The sequence below is a fragment of the Oncorhynchus clarkii genome, chromosome 27 (assembly GCF_045791955.1).
Source record: "Oncorhynchus clarkii lewisi isolate Uvic-CL-2024 chromosome 27, UVic_Ocla_1.0, whole genome shotgun sequence".
Lineage (NCBI taxonomy): Eukaryota > Metazoa > Chordata > Actinopteri > Salmoniformes > Salmonidae > Oncorhynchus > Oncorhynchus clarkii.
The window spans coordinates 43,219,043-43,241,736 of record NC_092173.1 but is presented as its reverse complement, the minus strand read 5'-3'; the positions used below and the strand labels follow the sequence as shown (position 1 = coordinate 43,241,736).

The following is a 22,694-nucleotide window of genomic DNA, read 5'->3' as shown; positions in this document are numbered from 1 at the left end:
GCTAGTACAGTTCTATCTGCATTTTTGTCCACATTGAGTTCCTTAAATGGCCTTGTTCTGTTCAATGTTCTCCTCCTAATAAAATACTTTAATGACACCGTTCAAACCATTCGGCACTTTAAAGACAATTTATATCCAAATAATTTGTTTGTAGATAGAGCCTTATTAGTCCCAAGCTCTCGATTTGTAACTGTGTCTGTCAATAAAATGTGTATGTACCTCATAATAGGCATATGTGTCTAGTCCGTGGTAGGTGATAAATCCCTGTCCTTCTGGTTAATGGATAAAGAGATGTACACCAACATGAGTTCTCTGATCTGTTTTTTGATCTCTCTCTCTCTCTACACTATGGGAGGCAAAAGTATGTGGACACACCTGCAAATTAGTGGATTCTGCTATTTCAGCCACACTCCTTGTCGAGTGGGTGTATAAAATCTAGCACTCCTCCATGCAATCTCCATAGACAAACATTGGCAGTAGAATGGGCTAACTGAAGAGCTCAGTGACTTTCAACGTGGCACTGCCATAGGATGCCACCTTTTCAACAAGTCAGTTCGCCAAATTGCAGCCCTGATAGAGCTGCCCCGGTCAACTGTAAGTGCTGTTATTGTGAAGTGGAAACATCTAGGAGCAACAACGGCTCAGCCCCGAAGTGGTAGGCCACACGATCTCACGGAACGGGACCGCCGAGTGCTGAAGCATTTAGCGCAAAAAAATTATCTGTCCTCGGTTGCAACACTCACTACCGAGTTTCAAACTGCCTCTGAAAGCAATGTCAGCGCAATAACTGTTAGTTGGGAGCTTCATGAAATGGGTTTCCATGGCCGAGCAACCGCAAACAAGCCTAAGATCACCATGCACAATGCCAGGCGTCGGCTGGAGTGGTGTAAAGCTCGCCGACATTGGACTCTGGCGCAGTGGAAACGCGTTCTCTGGAGTGATGAACCACGCTTCACCATCTGGCATCCGACTGACCAATCTGGGGTTTGGCGGATGCCAGGAGAACAGTACCTGCCTGAATGCGTAGTGCCAACTGTAAAGTTTGGTGGATGAGGAACTGTGGTCTGGGGCTGTTTTTCATGGTTCGGTCCCTTAGTTCCAGTGAAGGGAAATCTTAACTCTACAGCATACATTGACATTCTAGAAAATTCTGTGCTTCCAACTTTGTGGCAACAGTTTGGGGAAGGCCCTTTCCTGTTTCAGCATGACAATGCCCCTGTGCACAAAGCAATGTTCGTACAGAAATGGTTTGTTGAGATCAGTGTGGAAGAACTTGACTGGCTTGCTCAGAGCCCTGACCTCAACCGGCTGGATGTGATACAGCCTGGATTCGAACCAGGGACTGTAGTGACAAATCAAATTTCAAATCAAATCAAATTTATTTATATAGCCCTTCGTACATCAGCTGATATCTCAAAGTGCTGTACAGAAACCCAGCCTAAAACCCCAAACAGCAAGCAATGCAGGTGTAGAAGCACGGTGGCTAGGAAAAACTCCCTAGAAAGGCCAAAACCTAGGAAGAAACCTAGAGAGGTGTGTGGGGTGGCCAGTCCTCTTCTGGCTGTGCCGGGTGGAGATTTTAACAAAACATGGTCAAGATGTTCAAATGTTCATAAATGACCAGCATGGTCGAATTATAATAAAGCAGAATAGTTTAAACTGGAGCAGCAGCACAGTCAGGTGGACTGGGGACAGCAAGGAGTCATCATGTCAGGTATTCCTGGGGCATGGTCCTATGGCTCAGGTCAGTTGAAACTGGAGCAGCAGCACAGCCAGGTGGACTGGGGACAGCAAGGAGTCATCATGTCAGGTAGTCCTGGGGCATGGTCCTAGGGCTCAGGTCCTCCGAGAGAGAGAAAGAGAGAAGGAGATAATTAGAGAACGCACACTTAGATTCACACAGGACACCGAATAGGACAGGAGAAGTACTCCAGATATAACAAACTGACCCCAGCCCCCCGACACATAACCTACTGCAGCATAAATACTGGAGGCTGAGACAGGAGGGGTCAGGAGACACTGTGGCCCCATCCGAGGACACCCCCGGACAGGGCCAAACAGGAAGGATATAACCCCACCCACTTTGCCAAAGCACAGCCCCCACAACACTAGAGGGATATCTTCAACCACCAACTTACCATCCTGAGACAAGGCTGAGTATAGCCCACAAAGACCTCCGCCACGGCACAACCCAAAGGGGGGGGGCGCCAACCCAGACAGGATGACCACATCAGTGACTCAACCCACTCAGGTGACGCACCCCCTCCAGGGACGGCATGAGAGAGCCCCAGTAAAGCCAGTGACTCAGCCCCTGTAATAGGGTTAGAGGCAGAGAATCCCAGTGGAAAGAGGGGAACCGGCCAGGCAGAGACAGCAAGGGCGGTTCGTTGCTCCAGAGCCTTTCCGTTCACCCTCCCACTCCTGGGCCAGACTACACTCAATCATATGACCCACTGAAGAGATGAGTCTTCAGTAGAGACACCTCTTGCACTGACAATGCAGTGCCTTAGACCGCTGCACCACTCGGGAGCACTGTTACCAACCGTTAGTAAAGTTTTGGAGAAAATGGTGTTTGACCAGATACAATGCTATTTTACAGTAAACACATTTACAACAAACTTTCAGCACGCTTCTAGGGAAGGACATTCAACGAGCACAGCACTTACACAAACGACTGATGATTGGCTGAGAGAAATTGATGATAAAAAGATTATAGGGGCTGGTTTGTTAGACTTCAGTGCGGCTTTTGACATTATCGATCATAGTCTGCTGCTAGGAAAACATTTGTTTAATGGCTTTACACCCCCCTGCTATAATGTGGATAAATAGTTACCTGTCTAACAGAACACAGAGGATGTTCTTTAATGGAAGTCTATCCAACATAATCCATGTAGAATCAGGAATTCCCCAGGGCAGCTGTCTAGGCCCATTACCTTTTTCAATCTTTACTAACGACAGGCCACTGGCTTTAAATAAAGACAGTGTGTCTATGTATACGGATAACTCAACACTATGCACGTCAGCTACTACAGCGACTGAAATGACTGCAACACTTAACAAAGAGCTGCAGTTAGTTTCAGAGTGGGTGGCAAGGAATAAGTTAGTCCTAAATATATATAAAACTAAAAGCATTGTATTTGGGACAAATCATTCACTAAACCTGAACTAAATCTTGTAATAAATGATGTTGAAATTTAGCAAGTTGAGATGACTAAACAGCCCTAGTTTCTACCTTCTTAACAACACTATCAACAAGGCAGGTCCTACAGGCTCTAGTTTCTACCTTAACAACACTATCAACAAGGCAGGTCCTACAGACTCTAGTTTCTACCTTCTTAACAACACTATCAACAAGGCAGGTCCTACAGGCCCTAGTTTCTACCTTCTTAACAACACTATCAACAAGGCAGGTCCTACAGGCCCTAGTTTCTACCTTCTTAACAACACTATCAACAAGGCAGGTCCTACAGGCCCTAGTTTCTAACTTCTTAACAGCATTATCAACAAGGCAGGTCCTACAGGCCCTAGTTTCTACCTTCTTCACAACACTATAATCAAGGCAGGTCCTACAGGCCCTAGTTTCTACCTTCTTAACAGCACTATCTACTGCAGAGATAGCCTGCAAAGTAATGTCATACTTTCCAGGTCCATACCCAAACAGTTCGAACTACTAATTTTGAAAATTACTCTCTCCAGAAATAAGTCTCTCACTGTTGCCACCTGCTACCGACCACCCTCAGCTCCCAGCTGTGCCCTGGACACCATTTGTGAATTGATCGCCCCCCATCTAGCTTCAGAGTTTGTTCTGTTAGGTGACCTAAACTGGGATATGCTTACCACCCCGGCAGTCCTACAATCTAAGCTAGATGCCCTCAATCTCACACAAATCATCAAGGAACCCACCAGGTACAACCCTAAATCTGTAAACAAGGGCACCCTCATAGACGTCATCCTGACCAACTGGCCCTCCAAATACACCTCCGCTGTCTTCAACCAGGATCTGAGCGATCATTGCCTACGGAGCCGCAGTCAAACGACCACCCCTCATCACTGTCAAACGCTCCCTAAAACACTTCTGTGAGCAGGCCTTTCTAATCGACCTGGCCCGGGTATCCTGGAAGGACATTGACCTCATCCCGTCAGTTGAGGATGCCTGGTCATTCTTTAAAAGTAACTTCCTCACCATTTTAGATAAGCATGCTCCGTTCAAAAAATTCAGAACTAAGAACAGATATAGCCCTTGGTTCACTCCAGACCTGACTGCCCTCGACCAGCACAAAAACATCCTGTGGCGGACTGCAATAGCATCGAATAGTTCCCTGGACCCAAACTGTTACAGACCTATATCCATCCTGCCCTGCTTATCTAAGGTCTTCGAAAGCCAAGTCAACAAACAGGTCACTGACCATCTCGAATCCCACCGTACCTTCTCCGCTGTGCAATCTGGTTTCCGAGCCGGTCACGGGTGCACCTCAGCCACGCTCAAGGTACTAAACGATATCATAACCGCCATCGATGAAAGACAGTACTGTGCAGCCGTCTTCATCGACCTTGCCAAGGCTTTCGACTCTGTCAATCACCATATTCTTATTGGCAGACTCAGTAGCCTCAGTTTTTCGGATGACTGCCTTGCCTGGTTCACCAATTACTTTGCAGACATAGTTCAGTGTGTCAAATCGGAGGGCATGCTGTCCGGTCCTCTGGCAGTCTCTATGGGGGTGCCACAGGGTTCAATCCTCGGGCCGACTCTTTTCTCTGTATATATCAATGATGTTGCTCTTGCTGCGGGCGATTCCCTGATCCACCTCTACCATTCTATATACTTCCGGCCCGTCCTTGGACACTGTGCTATCTAACCTCCAAACGAGCTTCAATGCCATACAACACTCCTTCCGTGGCCTCCAACTGCTCTTAAACGCTAGTAAAACCAAATGCATGCTTTTCAACCATTCGCTGCCTGCACCGGCACGCCTGACCAGCATCACCACCCTGGATGGTTCCGACCTTGAATATGTGGACATCTATAAGTACCTAGGTGTCTGGCTAGACTGTAAACTCTCCTTCCAGACTCATATCAAACATCTCCAATCGAAAATCAAATCAAGAGTCGGCTTTCTATTCCGCAACAAAGCCTCCTTCACTCACGCCGCCAAACTTACCCTAGTAAAACTGACTATCCTACCGATCCTCGACTTCGGCGATGTCATCTACAAAATTGCTTCCAACACTCTACTCAGCAAACTGGATGCAGTTTATCACAGTGCCATCCGTTTTGTCACTAAAGCACCTTTATACCACCCACCACTGCGACTTGTATGCCCTAGTCGGCTGGCCCTCGCTACATATTCGTCGCCAGACCCACTGGCTCCAGGTCATCTACAAGTCCATGCTAGGTAAAGCTCCGCCTTATCTCAGTTCACTGGTCACGATGGCAACACCCATCCGTAGCACGCGCTCCAGCAGGTGTATCTCACTGATCATCCCTAAAGCCAACACCTCATTTGGCCGCCTTTCGTTCCAGTTCTCTGCTGGCTGTGACTGGAACAAATTGCAAAAATCGCTGAAGTTGGAGACTTTTATCTCCCTCACCAACTTCAAACATCTGCTATCTGAGCAGCTAACCGATCGCTGCAGCTGAACATAGTCTATTGGTAAATAGCCCACCCAATCTACCTACCTCATCCCCATACTGTTTTTATTTATTTACTTTTCTGCTCTTTTGCACACCAATATCTCTACCTGTACATGACCATCTGATCATTTATCACTCCAGTGTTAATCTGCAAAATTGTAATTATTCACCTACCTCCGCATGCCTTTTGCACACAATGTATATAGACTCCCCTTTTTTTTCTACTGTCTTATTGACTTGTTAATTGTTTACTCCATGTGTAACTCTGTTGTCTGTTCACACTGCTATGCTTAATCGCAGTTGCAAATGAGAACTTGTTCTCAACTAGCCTACCTGGTTAAATAAAGGTGTTCTCAACTAGCCTACCTGGTTAAATAAAGGTGTTCTCAACTAGCCTACCTGGTTAAATAAAGGTGTTCTCAACTGGCCTCCCTGGTTAAATAAAGGTGTTCTCAACTGGCCTACCTGGTTAAATAAAGGTGAAATAAAATAAAAAATAAAAGGCAGGTCCTACAGGCCCTAATTTCTACCTTCTTAACAGCACTATCAACAAGGCAGGTCCTACAGGCCCTAGTTTCTACCTTCTTAACAACACTATCAACAAGGCAGGTCCTACAGGCCCTAATTTCTACCTTCTTAACAGCACTATCAACAAGGCAGGTCCTACAGGCCCTAGTTTCTACCTTCTTAACAGCACTATCAACAAGGCAGGTCCTACAGGCCCTAGTTTCTACCTTCTTCACAACACTATCATCAAGGCAGGTCCTACAGGCCCTAATTTCTACCTTCTTAACAACACTATCAACAAGGCAGGTCCTACAGGCCCTAATTTCTACCTTCTTAACAACACTATCAACAAGGCAGGTCCTACAGGCCCTAGTTTCTACCTTCTTCACAACACTATCATCAAGGCAGGTCCTACAGGCCCTAGTTTCTACCTTCTTAACAACACTATCAACAAGGCAGGTCCTACAGGCCCTAGTTTCTACCTTCTTAACAACACTATCAACAAGGCAGGTCCTACAGGCCCTAGTTTCTACCTTCTTAACAACACTATCAACAAGGCAGGTCCTACAGGCCCTAGTTTCTACCTTCTTAACAACACTATCAACAAGGCAGGTCCTACAGGCCCTAGTTTCTACCTTCTTAACAACACTATCAACAAGGCAGGTCCTACAGGCCCTAGTTTCTACCTTCTTAACAACACTATCAACAAGGGAGGTCCTACAGGCCCTAATTTCTACCTTCTTAACAACACTATCAACAAGGCAGGTCCTATAGACCCTAGTTTCTACCTTCTTAACAACACTATCAACAAGGCAGGTCCTACAGGCCCTAGTTTATACCTTCTTAACAACACTATCAACAAGGCAGGTCCTACAGGCCCTAGTTTCTACCTTCTTAACAACACTATCAACAAGGCAGGTCCTACGGGCCTTAGTTTCTACCTTTTTAACAACACTATCAACAAGGCAGGTCCTACAGGCCCTAATTTCTACCTTCTTAACAGCACTATCAACAAGGCAGGTCCTACAGGCCCTAGTTTCTACCTTCTTAACAACACTATCAACAAGGCAGGTCCTACAGGCCCTAGTTTCTACCTTCTTAACAGCACTATCAACAAGGCAGGTCCTACAGGCCCTAGTTTCTACCTTCTTAACAGCACTATCAACAAGGCAGGTCCTACAGGCCCTAGTTTCTACCTTCTTAACAGCACTATCATCAAGGCAGGTCCTACAGGCCCTAGTTTCTACCTTCTTAACAGCACTATCAACAAGGCAGGTCCTACAGGCCCTAGTTTCTACCTTCTTAACAGCACTATCAACAAGGCAGGTCCTACAGGCCCTAGTTTCTACCTTCTTCACAACACTGTCAACAAGGCAGGTCCTACAGGCCCTAGTTTCTACCTTCTTCACAACACTATCAACAAGGCAGATCCTACAGACTAGTTTTGTTGCACCTGGACTACTGTTCAGTCGTGTGGTCAGGTGCCACAAAAAGGGACTCGGGAAAATTGCAATTGGCTCATAACAGGGCAGCACAGCTGGCCCTTGGATGTACACAGAGAGCTAACATTAATAATATGCATGTCAATCTCTCCTGGTTGGAAGTGGAGGAGAGAATGATTTCATCACTAATTGTGTTTGTGAGAGGTTTTGACATGTTGAATGAACCGAGCTGTCTGTTTGAACTACTGGTACACAGCTCGGACACCCCATGCATACCCCACAAGACATGCCACCAGAAGTCTCTTCACAGTCCCCAAGTCCAGAACAGACTCTGGGAGGCGCACAGTACCACATAGAGCCATGACTACATGGAACTCTATTCCACAGTACTACATAGAGCCTTGACTACATGGAACTCTATTCCACAGTACTACATAGAACCATGACTACATGGAACTCTATTCCACAGTTACTACATAGAACCATGACTACATGGAACTCTATTCCACAGTACTACATAGAGCCATGACTACATGGAACTCTATTCCACAGTACTACATAGAGCCATGACCACATGGAACTCTATTCCACAGTTACTACATAGAGTCATGACTACATGGAACTCTATTCCACAGTACTACATAGAGCCATGACTACATGGAACTCTATTCCACAGTACTACATAGAGCCATGACCACATGGAACTCTATTCCACAGTTACTACATAGAGTCCTGACTACATGGAACTCTATTCCACAGTACTACATAGAGCCATGACTACATGGAACTCTATTCCACATCAGGAATAGGGTCAAGATACAAGCAGTAGAATCCGATTTTAAAAAACAGATTGAAATACAGTGGGGACAGTGGGGACAGTGAAGAGAAACACAGGTGCAGACACATGCATACACGTACACATGATAACATACTCACTATACACACTCGTGTACACGTGTATTTTGTGTTGTAGATATGTGGTAGTGGAGTATGGGCCTGAGGGAACACACTTAGTGTGTTGTGAATTCTGTAGTGAATGTTTTGTGATTGTATAACTGCCTGAATTCCGCCGGACCCCAGGAAGGTTAGCTGGCAGACGATTTATGAGGATCCATCATAAATACAAAATACATCATTTTGGCCGTGTGTGTATCTCTCTCTCTCTACATCTCTCTCAATTCAATTCAAAGGGCTTTATTGGCAAGGGAGGCATGTGTCTACATTAAAAAAGCAAGTGAAATAGATCATAAACGAAAGTTAAATAAATATTACACTCACAAATGGGGTTTCTCTCTCTCCATCTCTCTCTCTCTCTCTTCATCTCACTCTCCATCTGTCTCTCCATCTCTCTCTCTTCATCTCTCTCTCCATCTCTCTCTCTTCATCTCTCTCTCCGTCTCTCTCTCTTCATCTCTCTCTCTCTCTTCATCTCTCTCGCTTCATCTCTCTCTCTTCATCTCTCTCTCCATCTCTCTCTCCATCTCTCTCTCTTATTTTCTCTCGCTACATCTCTCTCTCTCTTCATCTCTCTCTCTTCATCTCTGTCTCTAGTCTCTGGTAGGTGATAAGTCCCTGGCCTTCTGGCTGATGGATAAAGAGATGTACACCAACATGAGTTCCCTGATCCCCATGACTCCCGTCATCGACCGAGGCATCCAGCTACATAAGATGATCCGCCTCCTCACACACGCTCTGGGGGGAGAGGGCTACCTCAACTTCATGGGTAAGTTGGGGAGAGGGCTACCTCAACTTCATGGCTGAGTTGGGGAGAGGGCTACCTCAACTTCATGGGTGAGTTGGGGAGAGGGCTACCTCAACTTCATGGGTGAGTTGGGGAGAGGGCTACCTCAACTTCATGGCTGAGTTGGGGAGAGGGCTACCTCAACTTCATGGCTGAGTTGGGGAGAGGGCTACCTCAACTTCATGGCTGAGTTGGAGAGAGGGCTACCTTAACTTCATGGGTGAGTTGGGGGGAGAGGGCTACCTCAACTTCATGGCTGAGTTGGGGAGAGGGCTACCTCAACTTCATGGCTGAGTTGGAGAGAGGGCTACCTCAACTTCATGGCTGAGTTGGAGAGAGGGCTACCTCAACTTCATGGGTGAGTTGGGGGGAGAGGGCTACCTCAACTTCATGGGTGAGTTGGGGGGAGAGGGCTACCTCAACTTCATGGGTGAGTCGGGGGGGAGAGGGCTACCTCAACTTCATGGGTGAGTCAGGGGGGAAGAGGGCTACCTCAACTTCATGGGTGAGTTGGGGGGGAAGAGGGCTACCTCAACTTCATGGGTGAGTTGGGGAGAGAGGGGGCCACCTCAACTTCATGGGTGAGTTGGGGAGAGAGGGCTACCTCAACTTCATGGGTGAGTCGGGGAGAGAGGGCTACCTCAACTACATGGGTGAGTCGGGGGGGAGAGGGGAGTACCTCAACTTCATGGGTGAGTTGGGGGGGAGAGGGGAGTACCTCAACTTCATGGGTGAGTTGGGGGGAGAGGGGAGTACCTCAACTTCATGGGTGAGTGGGGGGAGAGGGGAGTACCTCAACTTCATGGGTGAGTTGGGGGGCGAGGGGAGTACCTCAACTTCATGTGTGAGTTGGGGGGCGAGGGGAGTATCTCAACCTCATGGGTGAGTTGAGAGGGGAGTATCTCAACCTCATAGGTGAGTTGAGAGGGGAGTACCTCAACTTCATTGGTGAGATGAGGGGAGTACCTCAACTTCATTGGTGAGATGAGGGGAGTACCTCAACTTCATGGGTGAGTTGGGGGGAGAGGGGAGTACCTCAACCTCATGGGTAAGTTGAGGGGAGTACCTCAACTTCATCGGTGAGTTGAGGGGAGTACCTAAACTTCATGGGTGAGTTGAGGGGAGTTCCTCAACTTCATGGGTGAGTCAGGGGAAGGGTGTGCTTGTGGCTGTAAAAGATGGCTAACTCTCTAACTTTGTGTGTCGCCATGGAAAAGATTGCAGATCCAGAGACATCCAACAACCTATGAGAAGAGCGTTCAGTTGGACCAATCAGAAGAGAGTTTCGTTGGGCCAATCAGAAAATAGTTTGGTTGGGCCAATCAGGAGAGTGTGCGGTTGGGCCAATCAGGAGAGTGCGCGGTTGGGCCAATCAGGAGAGTGCGCGGTTGGGCCAATCGGAAGAGTGCGCGGTTGGGCCAATCGGAAGAGTGCGCGGTTGGGCCAATTGTATTAAGCTGATAGTAAGAAGTCATTGACATGTGCGACACATTTTGATTGAGAAATAACATATTATTGTTGTTATTATTACGTTGATTTGAACAGGGACAATGTACAACAAAACATAATTCTCAGGACACTTGAGAAAAAATGTACCAGATTTAGACAACTAATTTCCATCTGCATTCCCTGGGCAGGTTTACATATAAACAAGAAAAAATATATATACGAACAGACAACATACAAACATTAACTAAATGTAATGGGAAAATTGTAATAAAAAAATTACCTGAGCTAAGAAAACCAACAAAAACAAACAGCAACTAGAAAGGTTCCCAGAAAGTAAACCTGTAGACTGCTCTCCAGTATGTAACCCTGTAGACTGCTCTCCAGTATGTAACCCTGTAGACTGCTCTCCAGTATCTAACCCTGTAGACTGCTCTCTAGTATGTAACCCTGTAGACTGCTCCATGGTATGTAACCCTGTAGAATGCTCTCCAGTATGTAACCCTGTAGACTGCTCCCCAGTATGTAACCCTGTAGACTGCTCCATGGTATGTAACCCTGTAGACTGCTCTCCAGTATGTAACCCTGTAGACTGCTCTCCTGTATGTAACCCTGTAGACTGCTCTCCAGTATGTAACCCTGTAGACTGCTCTCCAGTATGTAACCCTGTAGACTGCTCTCCAGTATGTAACCCTGTAGGCTGCTCTCCAGTATGTAACCCTGTAGACTGCTCTCCGGTACGTAACCCTGTAGACAGCTCTCCTGTATGTAACCCTGTAGGCTGCTCTCCAGTATGTAACCATGTAGACTGCTCCCCGGTATGTAACCCTGTAGACTGCTCTCCAGTATGTAACCCTGTAGATTACTCCCCAGTATGTAACCCTGTAGATTGCTCCCCAGTATGTAACCCTGTAGACTGCTCCCCAGTATGTAACCCTGTAGGCTGCTCTCCAGTATGTAACCCTGTAGACTGCTCTCCGGTACGTAACCCTGTAGACAGCTCTCCTGTATGTAACCCTGTAGGCTGCTCTCCAGTATGTAACCATGTAGACTGCTCCCCGGTATGTAACCCTGTAGACTGCTCTCCAGTATGTAACCCTGTAGATTACTCCCCAGTATGTAACCCTGTAGATTGCTCCCCAGTATGTAACCCTGTAGACTGCTCCATGGTATGTAACCCTGTAGACTGCTCTCCAGTATGTAACCCTGTAGACTGCTCCCCAGTATGTAACCCTGTAGACTGCTCCCCAGTATGTAACCCTGTAGACTGCTCTCCAGTATGTAACCCTGTAGACTGCTCTCCAGTATGTAACCCTGTAGGCTGCTCTCCAGTATGTAACCCTGTAGGCTGCTCTCCGGTACGTAACCCTGTAGACTGCTCTCCGGTACGTAACCCTGTAGACTGCTCCCCAGTATGTAACCATGTAGATTGCTCCCCAGTATGTAACCCTGTAGATTGCTCCCCAGTATGTAACCCTGTAGACTGCTCCCCAGTATGTAACCCTGTAGACTGCTCCCCAGTATGTAACCCTGTAGACTGCTCTCCAGTATGTAACCCTGTAGACTGCTCTCCAGTATGTAACCCTGTAGACTGCTCTCCAGTATGTAACCCTGTAGACTGCTCTCCAGTATGTAACCCTGTAGACTGCTCCCCGGTATGTAACCCTGTAGACTGCTCTCCAGTATGTAACCCTGTAGACTGCTCCCCGGTATGTAACCCTGTAGACTGCTCCATGGTATGTAACCCTGTAGACTGCTTTCCTGTATGTAACCCTGTAGACTGCTCTCCAGTATGTAACCCTGTAGGCTGCTCTCCAGTATGTAACCCTGTAGACTGCTCTCCTTTACGTAACCCTGTAGACAGCTCTCCTGTATGTAACCCTGTAGGCTGCTCTCCAGTATGTAACCATGTAGACTGCTCCCCAGTATGTAATCCTGTAGACTGCTCTCCAGTATGTAACCCTGTAGATTGCTCCCCAGTATGTAACCCTGTAGATTGCTCCCCAGTATGTAACCCTGTAGACTGCTCCCCAGTATGTAACCCTGTAGACTGCTCCCCAGTATGTAACCCTGTAGACTGCTCCCCAGTATGTAACCCTGTAGACTGCTCTCCAGTATGTAACCCTGTAGACTGCTCTCCAGTATGTAACCCTGTAGACTGCTCTCCAGTATGTAACCCTGTAGACTGCTCTCCAGTATGTAACCCTGTAGACTGCTCTCCAGTATGTAACCCTGTAGACTGCTCTCCAGTATGTAACCCTGTAGGCTGCTCTCCAGTATGTAACCCTGTAGACTGCTCTCCTTTACGTAACCCTGTAGACAGCTCTCCTGTATGTAACCCTGTAGGCTGCTCTCCAGTATGTAACCATGTAGACTGCTCCCCAGTATGTAATCCTGTAGACTGCTCTCCAGTATGTAACCCTGTAGATTGCTCCCCAGTATGTAACCCTGTAGATTGCTCCCCAGTATGTAACCCTGTAGACTGCTCCCCAGTATGTAACCCTGTAGACTGCTCCCCAGTATGTAACCCTGTAGACTGCTCCCCAGTATGTAACCCTGTAGACTGCTCTCCAGTATGTAACCCTGTAGACTGCTCTCCAGTATGTAACCCTGTAGACTGCTCTCCAGTATGTAACCCTGTAGACTGCTCTCCAGTATGTAACCCTGTAGACTGCTCTCCAGTATGTAACCCTGTAGACTGCTCCCCAGTATGTAACCCTGTAGACTGCTCCATGGTATGTAACCCTGTAGACTGCTCTCCAGTATGTAACCCTGTAGACTGCTCCCCAGTATGTAACCCTGTAGACTGCTCCATGGTATGTAACCCTGTAGACTGCTCTCCAGTATGTAACCCTGTAGACTGCTCTCCTGTATGTAACCCTGTAGACTGCTCTCCGGTACGTAACCCTGTAGACTGCTCTCCTGTATGTAACCCTGTAGGCTTCTCTCCAGTATGTAACCATGTAGACTGCTCCCCGGTATGTAACCCTGTAGACTGCTCCCCAGTATGTAACCCTGTAGACTGCTCCCCAGTATGTAACCCTGTAGACTGCTCTCCTGTATGTAACCCTGTAGGCTGCTCTCCAGTATGTAACCATGTAGACTGCTCCCCGGTATGTAACCCTGTAGACTGCTCTCCGGTATGTAACCCTGTAGACTGCTCTCCAGTATGTAACCCTGTAGATTGCTCCCCAGTATGTAACCCTGTAGATTGCTCCCCAGTATGTAACCCTGTAGACTGCTCCCCAGTATGTAACCCTGTAGACTGCTCCCCAGTATGTAACCCTGTAGACTGCTCCCCAGTATGTAACCCTGTAGACTGCTCTCCTGTATGTAACCCTGTAGGCTGCTCTCCAGTATGTAACCATGTAGACTGCTCCCCGGTATGTAACCCTGTAGACTGCTCTCCAGTATGTAACCCTGTAGACTGCTCTCCAGTATGTAACCCTGTAGATTGCTCCCCAGTATGTAACCCTGTAGATTTCTCCCCAGTATGTAACCCTGTAGACTGCTCCCCAGTATGTAACCCTGTAGACTGCTCCCCAGTATGTAACTCTGTAGACTGCTCCCCAGTATGTAACCCTGTAGACTGCTCCCCGGTATGTAACCCTGTAGACTGCTCCATGGTATGTAACCCTGTAGACTGCTCTGCAGTATGTAACCCTTTAGACTGCTCTCCTGTATGTAACCCTGTAGACTGCTCTCCAGTATGTAACCCTGTAGGCTGCTCTCCAGTATGTAACCCTGTAGACTGCTCTCCGTTACGTCACCCTGTAGACAGCTCTCCTGTATGTAACCCTGTATGCTGCTCTCCAGTATGTAACCATGTAGACTGCTCCCCAGTATGTAACCCTGTAGACTGCTCTCCAGTATGTAACCCTGTAGATTGCTCCCCAGTATGTAACCCTGTAGATTGCTCCCCAGTATGTAACCCTGTTGACTGCTCCCCAGTATGTAACCCTGTAGACTGCTCCCCAGTATGTAACCCTGTAGACTGCTCTCCAGTATGTAACCCTGTAGACTGCTCTCCAGTATGTAACCATGTAGACTGCTCACCGGTATGTAACCCTGTAGACTGCTCTCCAGTATGTAACCCTGTAGACTGCTCTCCGGTACGTAACCCTGTAGACAGTTCTCCTGTATGTAACCCTGTAGGCTGCTCTCCAGTATGTAACCATGTAGACTGCTCCCCGGTATGTAACCCTGTAGACAGCTCTTCTGTATGTAACCCCATTGTGTTTACGTCATCAGATAAGATTAAATACTAACTAGCTCTCTACTTCCCTCCTCTCCAAAAATATCAGAATAGATATGTTCTCAATTGTGACTCATTGTAGTTTGAAGATAACCTTTCAATAAGGTTTTCATTAGAACAGTTGACACATGACATCGTTCTCACCCTGCTGGATCTAGTACCGTCTGCCTGCATCCCACAATGCACCCTATTCCCTGGTCAAAAGTAGTGCCCTATAAAGGGAATTGGGTGAACATGATTTGGAAATGGGTGAACATACTGTAGCTTGGTGTTCATGTTGAACCGACAATACTGTAGCTTGGTGCTCATGTTGAAACTACAATATTGTAGCTTGGTGTTCATGTTGAACCGACGATACTGTAGCTTGGTGTTCATGCTGAAACTACGATACTGTAGCTTGGTGTTCATGTTGAAACTACAATACTGTAGCTTGGTTTTCATGTTGAAACTACGATACTGTAGCTTGGTGTTCATGTTGAAACTACGATACTGTAGCTTGGTGTTCATGTTGAAACTACAATACTGTAGCTTGGTGTTCATGTTGAAACTACGATACTGTAGCTTGGTGTTCATGCTGAAACTACGATACTGTAGCTTGGTGTTCATGTTGAAACTACGATACTGTAGCTTGGTGTTCATGTTGAAACTACAATACTGTAGCTTGGTGTTCATGTTGAAATGACGATACTGTAGCTTGGTGTTCATGTTGAAATGACGATACTGTAGCTTGGTGCTCATGTTGAAACTACGATACTGTAGCTTGGTGTTCATGTTGAAACTACAATACTGTAGCTTGGTGCTCATGTTGAAATGACGATACTGTAGCTTGGTGCTCATGTTGAAACGCAGTATTTCAAAAGCCAGAATTTTTTTTTAGAATGAAGAAAGAGGTGTGGTTCCATTGTCTGGCTCTGTCTGGGCTGATCTTTACCCCTTTACCCTGGTGGGAATTGACCTGTACGGATGGGGCCTAATTGACCTGTACGGGTGGGGCCTAATTGAACGGTTTCTTATAGAAGAAATATGGAAAGCATATGAATAACCATGGTAGAAATGAAAAGGGAACACTTTGAAGATTATGAGGAAACAACATTTCACCTGACACAAGACTGAATCCAAACGTTACACTGTTGACTTTATGTGAATTTGACATTTACTGGACTTTTCACCGCATTTTGTTAATAATGAAAATCTGAAAACGATTACTGTTGTTGTTTATGCAGTCCAAAAAACAGTCCACTATATATATCAATCTGGGTCATTTGAATGCTTGTTCTATTGTCAACATGACAAGCTGAGTTATGAAATATGATATGACGGTGTCAGGCTTTCACAGGGCAAATCAGGGAAACGGATCCTAATTTTGGTGCACATTGAATTGAGTTCATGTGTATGTGCTGTGGCTCATTCTGTTCCACAAATACCACCAACAACAGGCTCATTCTGTTCCACAAATACCACCAACAACAGGCTCATTCTGTTCCACAATACCACAGGCTCATTCTGTTCCACAAATACCACCAACAACAGGCTCATTCTGTTCCACAAATACCACCAACAACAGGCTCATTCTGTTCCACAATACCACCAACAACAGGCTCATTCTGTTCCACAATACCACAGGCTCATTCTGTTCCACAAACACAGGCTCATTCTGTTCCACAAACACAGACTCATTCTGTTCCACAATACCACAAACAACAGGCTCATTCTGTTCCACAAACAACAGGCTCATTCTGTTCCACAAACAACAGGCTCATTCTGTTCCACAAACAACAGGCTCATTCTGTTCCACAAACACAGACTCATTCTGTTCCACAATACCACAAACAACAGGCTCATTCTGTTCCACAAACAACAGGCTCATTCTGTTCCACAAACAACAGGCTCATTCTGTTCCACAAACAACAGGCTCATTCTGTTCCACAAACACAGGCTCATTCTGTTCCACAAACACAGGCTCATTCTGTTCCACAAACAACAGGCTCATTCTGTTCCACAATACCACAATTACAACAGGCTCATTCTGTTCCACAAAAACAGGCTCATTCTGTTCCACAAACACAGGCTCATTCTGTTCCACAAACAACAGGCTCATTCTGTTCCACAAACAACAGGCTCATTCTGTTCCACAATACCACAATTACAACAGGCTCATTCTGTTCCACAAACAACAGGCTCATTCTGTTCCACAAACAACAGGCTCATTCGGGTTCAGAACAACAGGCTCATTCGGGTTCAGAACAACAGGCTCATTCTGGTTCAGAACAACAGGTACAGAACAACCCGGGGTCTGACGTCAAGTCCTCTGGTAACGGTACATCAAACACAGTGACCATAAATGTTGACACGGTGTTTAACATCGAGTCCTCTTCATTTGCAGCCTTTCTTCTTCTCTTCTCCTGGTCGCGTGCTCCAGTTCAGAACGTCTGTCAGTCAAAACCCATACAGAGCTATGAATTACAGAGCCTGAGGTCTGACGTCATGTATGTTACTTGTACAGCTACCGTGTACCAATTTAGACGTTTTTTTCAGTGTCCCAAATCTGCTATTTTCAACCCGTATACATACGGGTAACAAGTGTAAAAGGCTACAGGGTCAGGGATTTAAACAACCAAGCAGTCACTCTGCCGTGTTGCTGGTAAACAGCTGAGGAATGGGCCTGGAGAAATGGAACCACGCTCAGATTCATAGACACAGCTATGATGCAGGGACTGAGCTTACGTGATATCAACATGAAGCAGTAGTGCCACCTGGTGATGGGGGATGTCCTATAGCTGGGTTGTTTTGATGACCAGTGACCCCTCTTGCTCTTGCTTTGTCTTCAACTGTGGTTTACCCTGGTTCTCCCTGAAGGGTGCACAAATATTCACGCATTAGCCCATAAAGCTTCTCTCTCCCCTCCACCTCTCCTCTCCACCTCAACTCTCCACCTCCTCTCCCCTCCTTACCTCTCCTCTCTACCTCCTCTCCCCTCCTTACCTCTCCTCTCCACCTCCTCTCCCCTCCTTACCTCTCCTCTCTACCTCCTCTCCCCTCCTTACCTCTCCTCCCTACCTCCTCTCCCCTCCTTACCTCTCCTCTCTACCTCCTCTCCCCTCCTTACCTCTCCTCTCTACCTCCTCTCCCCTCCTCAACTCTCTACCTCCTCTCCCCTCGTCACCTCTCCCCTCCTCAACTCTCTACCTCCTCTCCCCTCCTTACCTCTCCTCTCTACCTCCTCTCCCCTCCTTACCTCTCCTCTCTACCTCCTCTCTACCTGCACTCCTCTCTACCTCCTCTCCCCTCCTTACCTCTCCTCTCTACCTCCTCTCTACCTGCACTCCTCTCTACCTCCTCTCCTCACCAACTCCTCTCCCCTCCTTACCTCTCCTCTCCCTTCCTCAACTCTCCTCTCTACCTCCTCTCCCCTCCTCAACTCTCTACCTCCTCTCCCCACCTTACCTCTCCTCTCTACCTCCTCTCCCCTCCTTACCTCTCCTCTCTACCTCCTCTCCCCTCCTCAACTCTCCTCTCTACCTCCTCTCCCCTCCTCAACTCTCTACCTCCTCTCCCCTCCTTACCTCTCCTCTCTACCTCCTCTCCCCTCCTTACCTCTCCTCTCTACCTCCTCTCCCCTCCTCAACTCTCTACCTCCTCTCCCCTCGTCACCTCTCCTCTCTACCTCCTCTCCCCTCCTTACCTCTCCTCTCTACCTCCTCTCCCCTCCTTACCTCTCCTCTCTACCTCCTCTCTACCTGCACTCCTCTCTACCTCCTCTCCTCTCCTCACCAACTCCTCTCCCCTCCTTACCTCTCCTCTCCCTTCCTCAACTCTCCTCTCCCTTCCTCAACTCTCCTCTCTACCTCCTCTCCTCACCAACACCTCTCCCCTCCTTACCTCTCCTCTCCCTTCCTCAACTCTCCTATCCACCTCCTCTCCCCTCCTTACCTCTCATTTCTACCTCCTCTCCCCTCCTCAACTCTCCACCTCCTCTTCCCTCCTTACATCTCCTCTCCCCTCCTTACCTCTCCTCTCCACCTCTTCTCCCTTCCTCAACTCTCCTCTTTACCACCTCTCCTCTCCTCAACTCTCCTCTCTACCTCCTCTCCTCACCAACTCCTCTCTCCTCCTCACCTCACCTCTCTACCTCCTCTCCCCTTCTCTCCTTACACACATGTACATGCCTGTTTATTTTATGAGTCAGTAGTTGTGACTTCCTATCAAGTAGTGAGTTAGTTGAATAGATTAAAGTCATAGCTCAGAGAGGCAGGCAGAAGAGGAGCTGGGAGAACAGAGCAGAACAGTGTGTAGGAGGGGAGAGATACTGACTTTTTTGTCTAGTTTGCCGACTAAATACTCAACCTATTATCGCTGTAGAATGGCAACTAATGGATGAAAGCCTCTCTCCTCCTGATTCTTAGTTTATGGTTTGTTGTTTTCAGAAGCAGAGAACACGAACAAAACAAGTAAAACTGATAAAGGTTCATTTGAAACTAAATCCCTGCAGTCGAAAGTGAAACGCCTCCACTATTTACCCATTTTCTGGGATGACAAACTCATTTGAAGGTGTTAAGGCAACAGTAAACTTGGAGGGGGGGGGGGACTAGGTTGAGGGTGTTAAGGAAAGGGGGGGACTAGGTTGAGGCTGTTAAGGAAAGGGGTGGTTAGGTTGAGGGTGTTAAGGAAGGGGGGGTTGAGGGTGTTAAGGAAAGGGGGGGCTAGGTTGAGGGTGTTAAGGAAAGGGGGAGACTAGGTTGAGGGTCTTAAGGAAAGGAGGGGGACTAGGTTGAGGGTGTTAAGGAAGGGGGGGTTGAGGGTGTTAAGGAAAGGGGGGGCTAGGTTGAGGGTGTTATGGAAAGGGGGGGACTAGGTTGAGGGTGTTAAGGAAAGGGGGGGACTAGGTTGAGGGTGTTAAGGAAAGGGGGGGGCTAGGTTGAGGGTGTTAAGGAAAGGGGGGGGCTAGGTTGAGGGTGTTAAGGAAAGGGGGGGACTAGGTTGAGGGTGTTAAGGAAAGGGGGGGACTAGGTTGAGGGTGTTAAGGAAAGGGGGGGACTAGGTTGAGGGTGTTAAGGAAAGGGGTGGTTAGGTTGAGGGTGTTAAGGAAGGGGGGGTTGAGGGTGTTAAGGAAAGGGGGGGCTAGGTTGAGGGTGTTAAGGAAAGGGGGAGACTAGGTTGAGGGTCTTAAGGAAAGGAGGGGGACTAGGTTGAGGGTGTTAAGGAAGGGGGGGTTGAGCTAGGCTAGGTTGAGGGTGTTAAGGGAAAGGGGGGGCTAGGTTGAGGGTGTTAAGGAAAGGGGGGGACTAGGTTGAGGGTGTTAAGGAAAGGGGGGGCTAGGTTGAGGGTGTTAAGGAAAGGGGGGGCTAGGTTGAGGGTGTTAAGGAAATTTGGGGACTAGGTTGAGGGTGTTAAGGAAAGGGGGGGACTAGGTTGAGGGTGTTAAGGAAAGGGGGGGCTAGGTTGAGGGTGTTAAGGAAAGGGAGGGGCTAGGTTGAGGGTGTTAAGGAAAGGGGGGGACTAGGTTGAGGGTGTTAAGGAAAGGGGGGGACTAGGTTGAGGGTGCTAAGGAAGGGGGGGTTGAGGGTGTTAAGGAAAGGGGGGGCTAGGTTGAGGGTGTTAAGGAAAGGTGGGGCTAGGTTGAGGGTGTTAAGGAAAGGGGGGGGGCTAGGTTGAGGGTGTTAAGGAAAGGGGGGGACTAGGTTGAGGGTGTTAAGGAAAGGGGGGGGCTAGGTTGAGGGTGTTAAGGAAAGGGGGGGACTAGGTTGAGGGTGTTAAGGAAAGGGGGGGACTAGGTTGAGGGTGTTAAGGAAAGGGGGGGACTAGGTTGAGGGTGTTAAGGAAAGGGGTGGTTAGGTTGAGGGTGTTAAGGAAGGGGGGGTTGAGGGTGTTAAGGAAAGGGGTGGCTAGGTTGAGGGTGTTAAGGAAAGGGGGGGGCCTAGATGGAGGGTGTTAAGGAAGGGGGGGTTGAGGGTGTTAAGGAAAGGGGGGGCTAGGTTGAGGGTGTTAAGGAAAGGGGGAGACTAGGTTGAGGGTCTTAAGAAAAGGAGGGGGACTAGGTTGAGGGTGTTAAGGAAGGGGGGGTTGAGGGTGTTAAGGAAAGGGGGGGCTAGGTTGAGGGTGTTATGGAAAGGGGGGGACTAGGTTGAGGGTGTTAAGGAAAGGGGGGGGCTAGGTTGAGGGTGTTAAGGAAAGGGGGGGCTAGGTTGAGGGTGTTAAGGAAAGGGGGGGGGGGGCTAGGTTGAGGGTGTTAAGGGAAGGTGGGACGAGGTTGAGGGTGTTAAGGAAAGGGGGGGCTAGGTTGAGGGTGTTAAGGAAAGGGGGGGACTAGTTTGAGGGTGTTAAGGAAAGGGGGGGACTAGGTTGAGGGTGTTAAGGAAAGGGGGGGACTAGGTTGAGGGTGTTAAGGAAAGGGGGGGGTTAGGTTGAGGGTGTTAAGGAAAGGGGGGGCTAGGTTGAGGGTGTTAAGGAATGGGGGGAGACTAGGTTGAGGGTGTCAAGGAAAGGGGGGGGACTAGGTTGAGGGTGTTAAGGAAGGGGGGGGTGAGGGTGTTAAGGAAAGGGGGGGCTAGGTTGAGGGTGTTAAGGAAAGGGGGGACTAGGTTGAGGGTCTTAAGGAAAGGAGGGGGACTAGGTTGAGGGTGTTAAGGAAAGGGGGGACTAGGTTGAGGGTGTTGAGGAAACAGTAAACCTGGAGGGGGTGGGGGGGGCTAGGTTGATGGTGTTAAGGCAACAGTAAACCTGGAGGGGGGGAGGGACTAGGTTGAGGGTGTTAAGGAAACGGTAAACCTTGAGGGGGTGGGGGGCGAGGTTGAGGGCACTAAGGCAGCAGCATTAGGGAAATAGTAAATCTGGGCAGTAAATAGAAGATGACATGCCGTGTCAATGGAAGAATGGGCCAGAGTCATTAAGCCAGTGCTGAGCAAGAACAAATTGTTTGAGCAAGCAAATCAATTTGAGCTGCTACCTAGCCGTGAGAAGCTCATCTATTTACCCATGGGCAACAGCAAACAGCAACGTGCTGCGGTGAGAGAGAGTCACGAGGGGGAGAGAGAGAGTAGAAGAGAGTTGGGAGGCTAGAGAGAGATAGTTTGGAGGCTAGAGAGAGAGAGTTGGGAGGCTAGAGAGAGAGATTTGGGAGGCTAGAGAAAGAGAGAGTCACGAGGGGGAGAGAGAGAGAGAGTTGGGAGGCTAGAGAGAGAGAGTTGGGAGGCTAGAGAGAGAGAGTTGGGAGGCTAGAGAGAGAGAGAGTTGGGAGGCTAGAGAGAGTTGGGAGGCTAGAGAGAGAGAGAGTTGGGAGGCTAGAGAGAGAGAGAGTTGGGAGGCTAGAGAGAGAGAGTTGGGAGGCTAGAGAGAGAGAGTTGGGAGGCTAGAGAGAGAGAGTTGGGAGGCTAGAGAGAGAGAGAGTCGGAGAGAGTTGGGAGGCTAGAGAGAGAGAGAGTTGGGAGGCTAGAGAGAGTTGGGAGGCTAGAGAGAGAGAGTTGGGAGGCTAGAGAGAGAGAGAGTTGGGAGGCTAGAGAGAGAGAGAGTTGGGAGGCTAGAGAGAGAGAGAGTTGGGAGGCTAGAGAGAGAGAGAGTTGGGAGGCTAGAGAGAGATAGTTGGGAGGCTAGAGAGAGAGAGAGTTGGGAGGCTAGAGAGAGAGAGAGTTGGGAGGCTAGAGAGAGAGAGAGTTGGGAGGCTAGAGAGAGAGAGTT

General features: G+C 48.2%; 1 protein-coding gene across 1 annotated transcript in view; it reads left to right on the top strand.

Annotated features, from left to right (window-relative positions):
* Positions 1 to 22,694, top strand: part of LOC139385592 (glucan (1,4-alpha-), branching enzyme 1b) — a 353,162-nt gene that overhangs the window by 202,131 nt on the left and 128,337 nt on the right. The window contains exon 12 of the mRNA XM_071130792.1: positions 9,133 to 9,304. Within this exon, the coding sequence (XP_070986893.1) occupies positions 9,133 to 9,304 (172 nt within the window). The remainder of the gene's footprint in view (positions 1 to 9,132; positions 9,305 to 22,694) is intronic.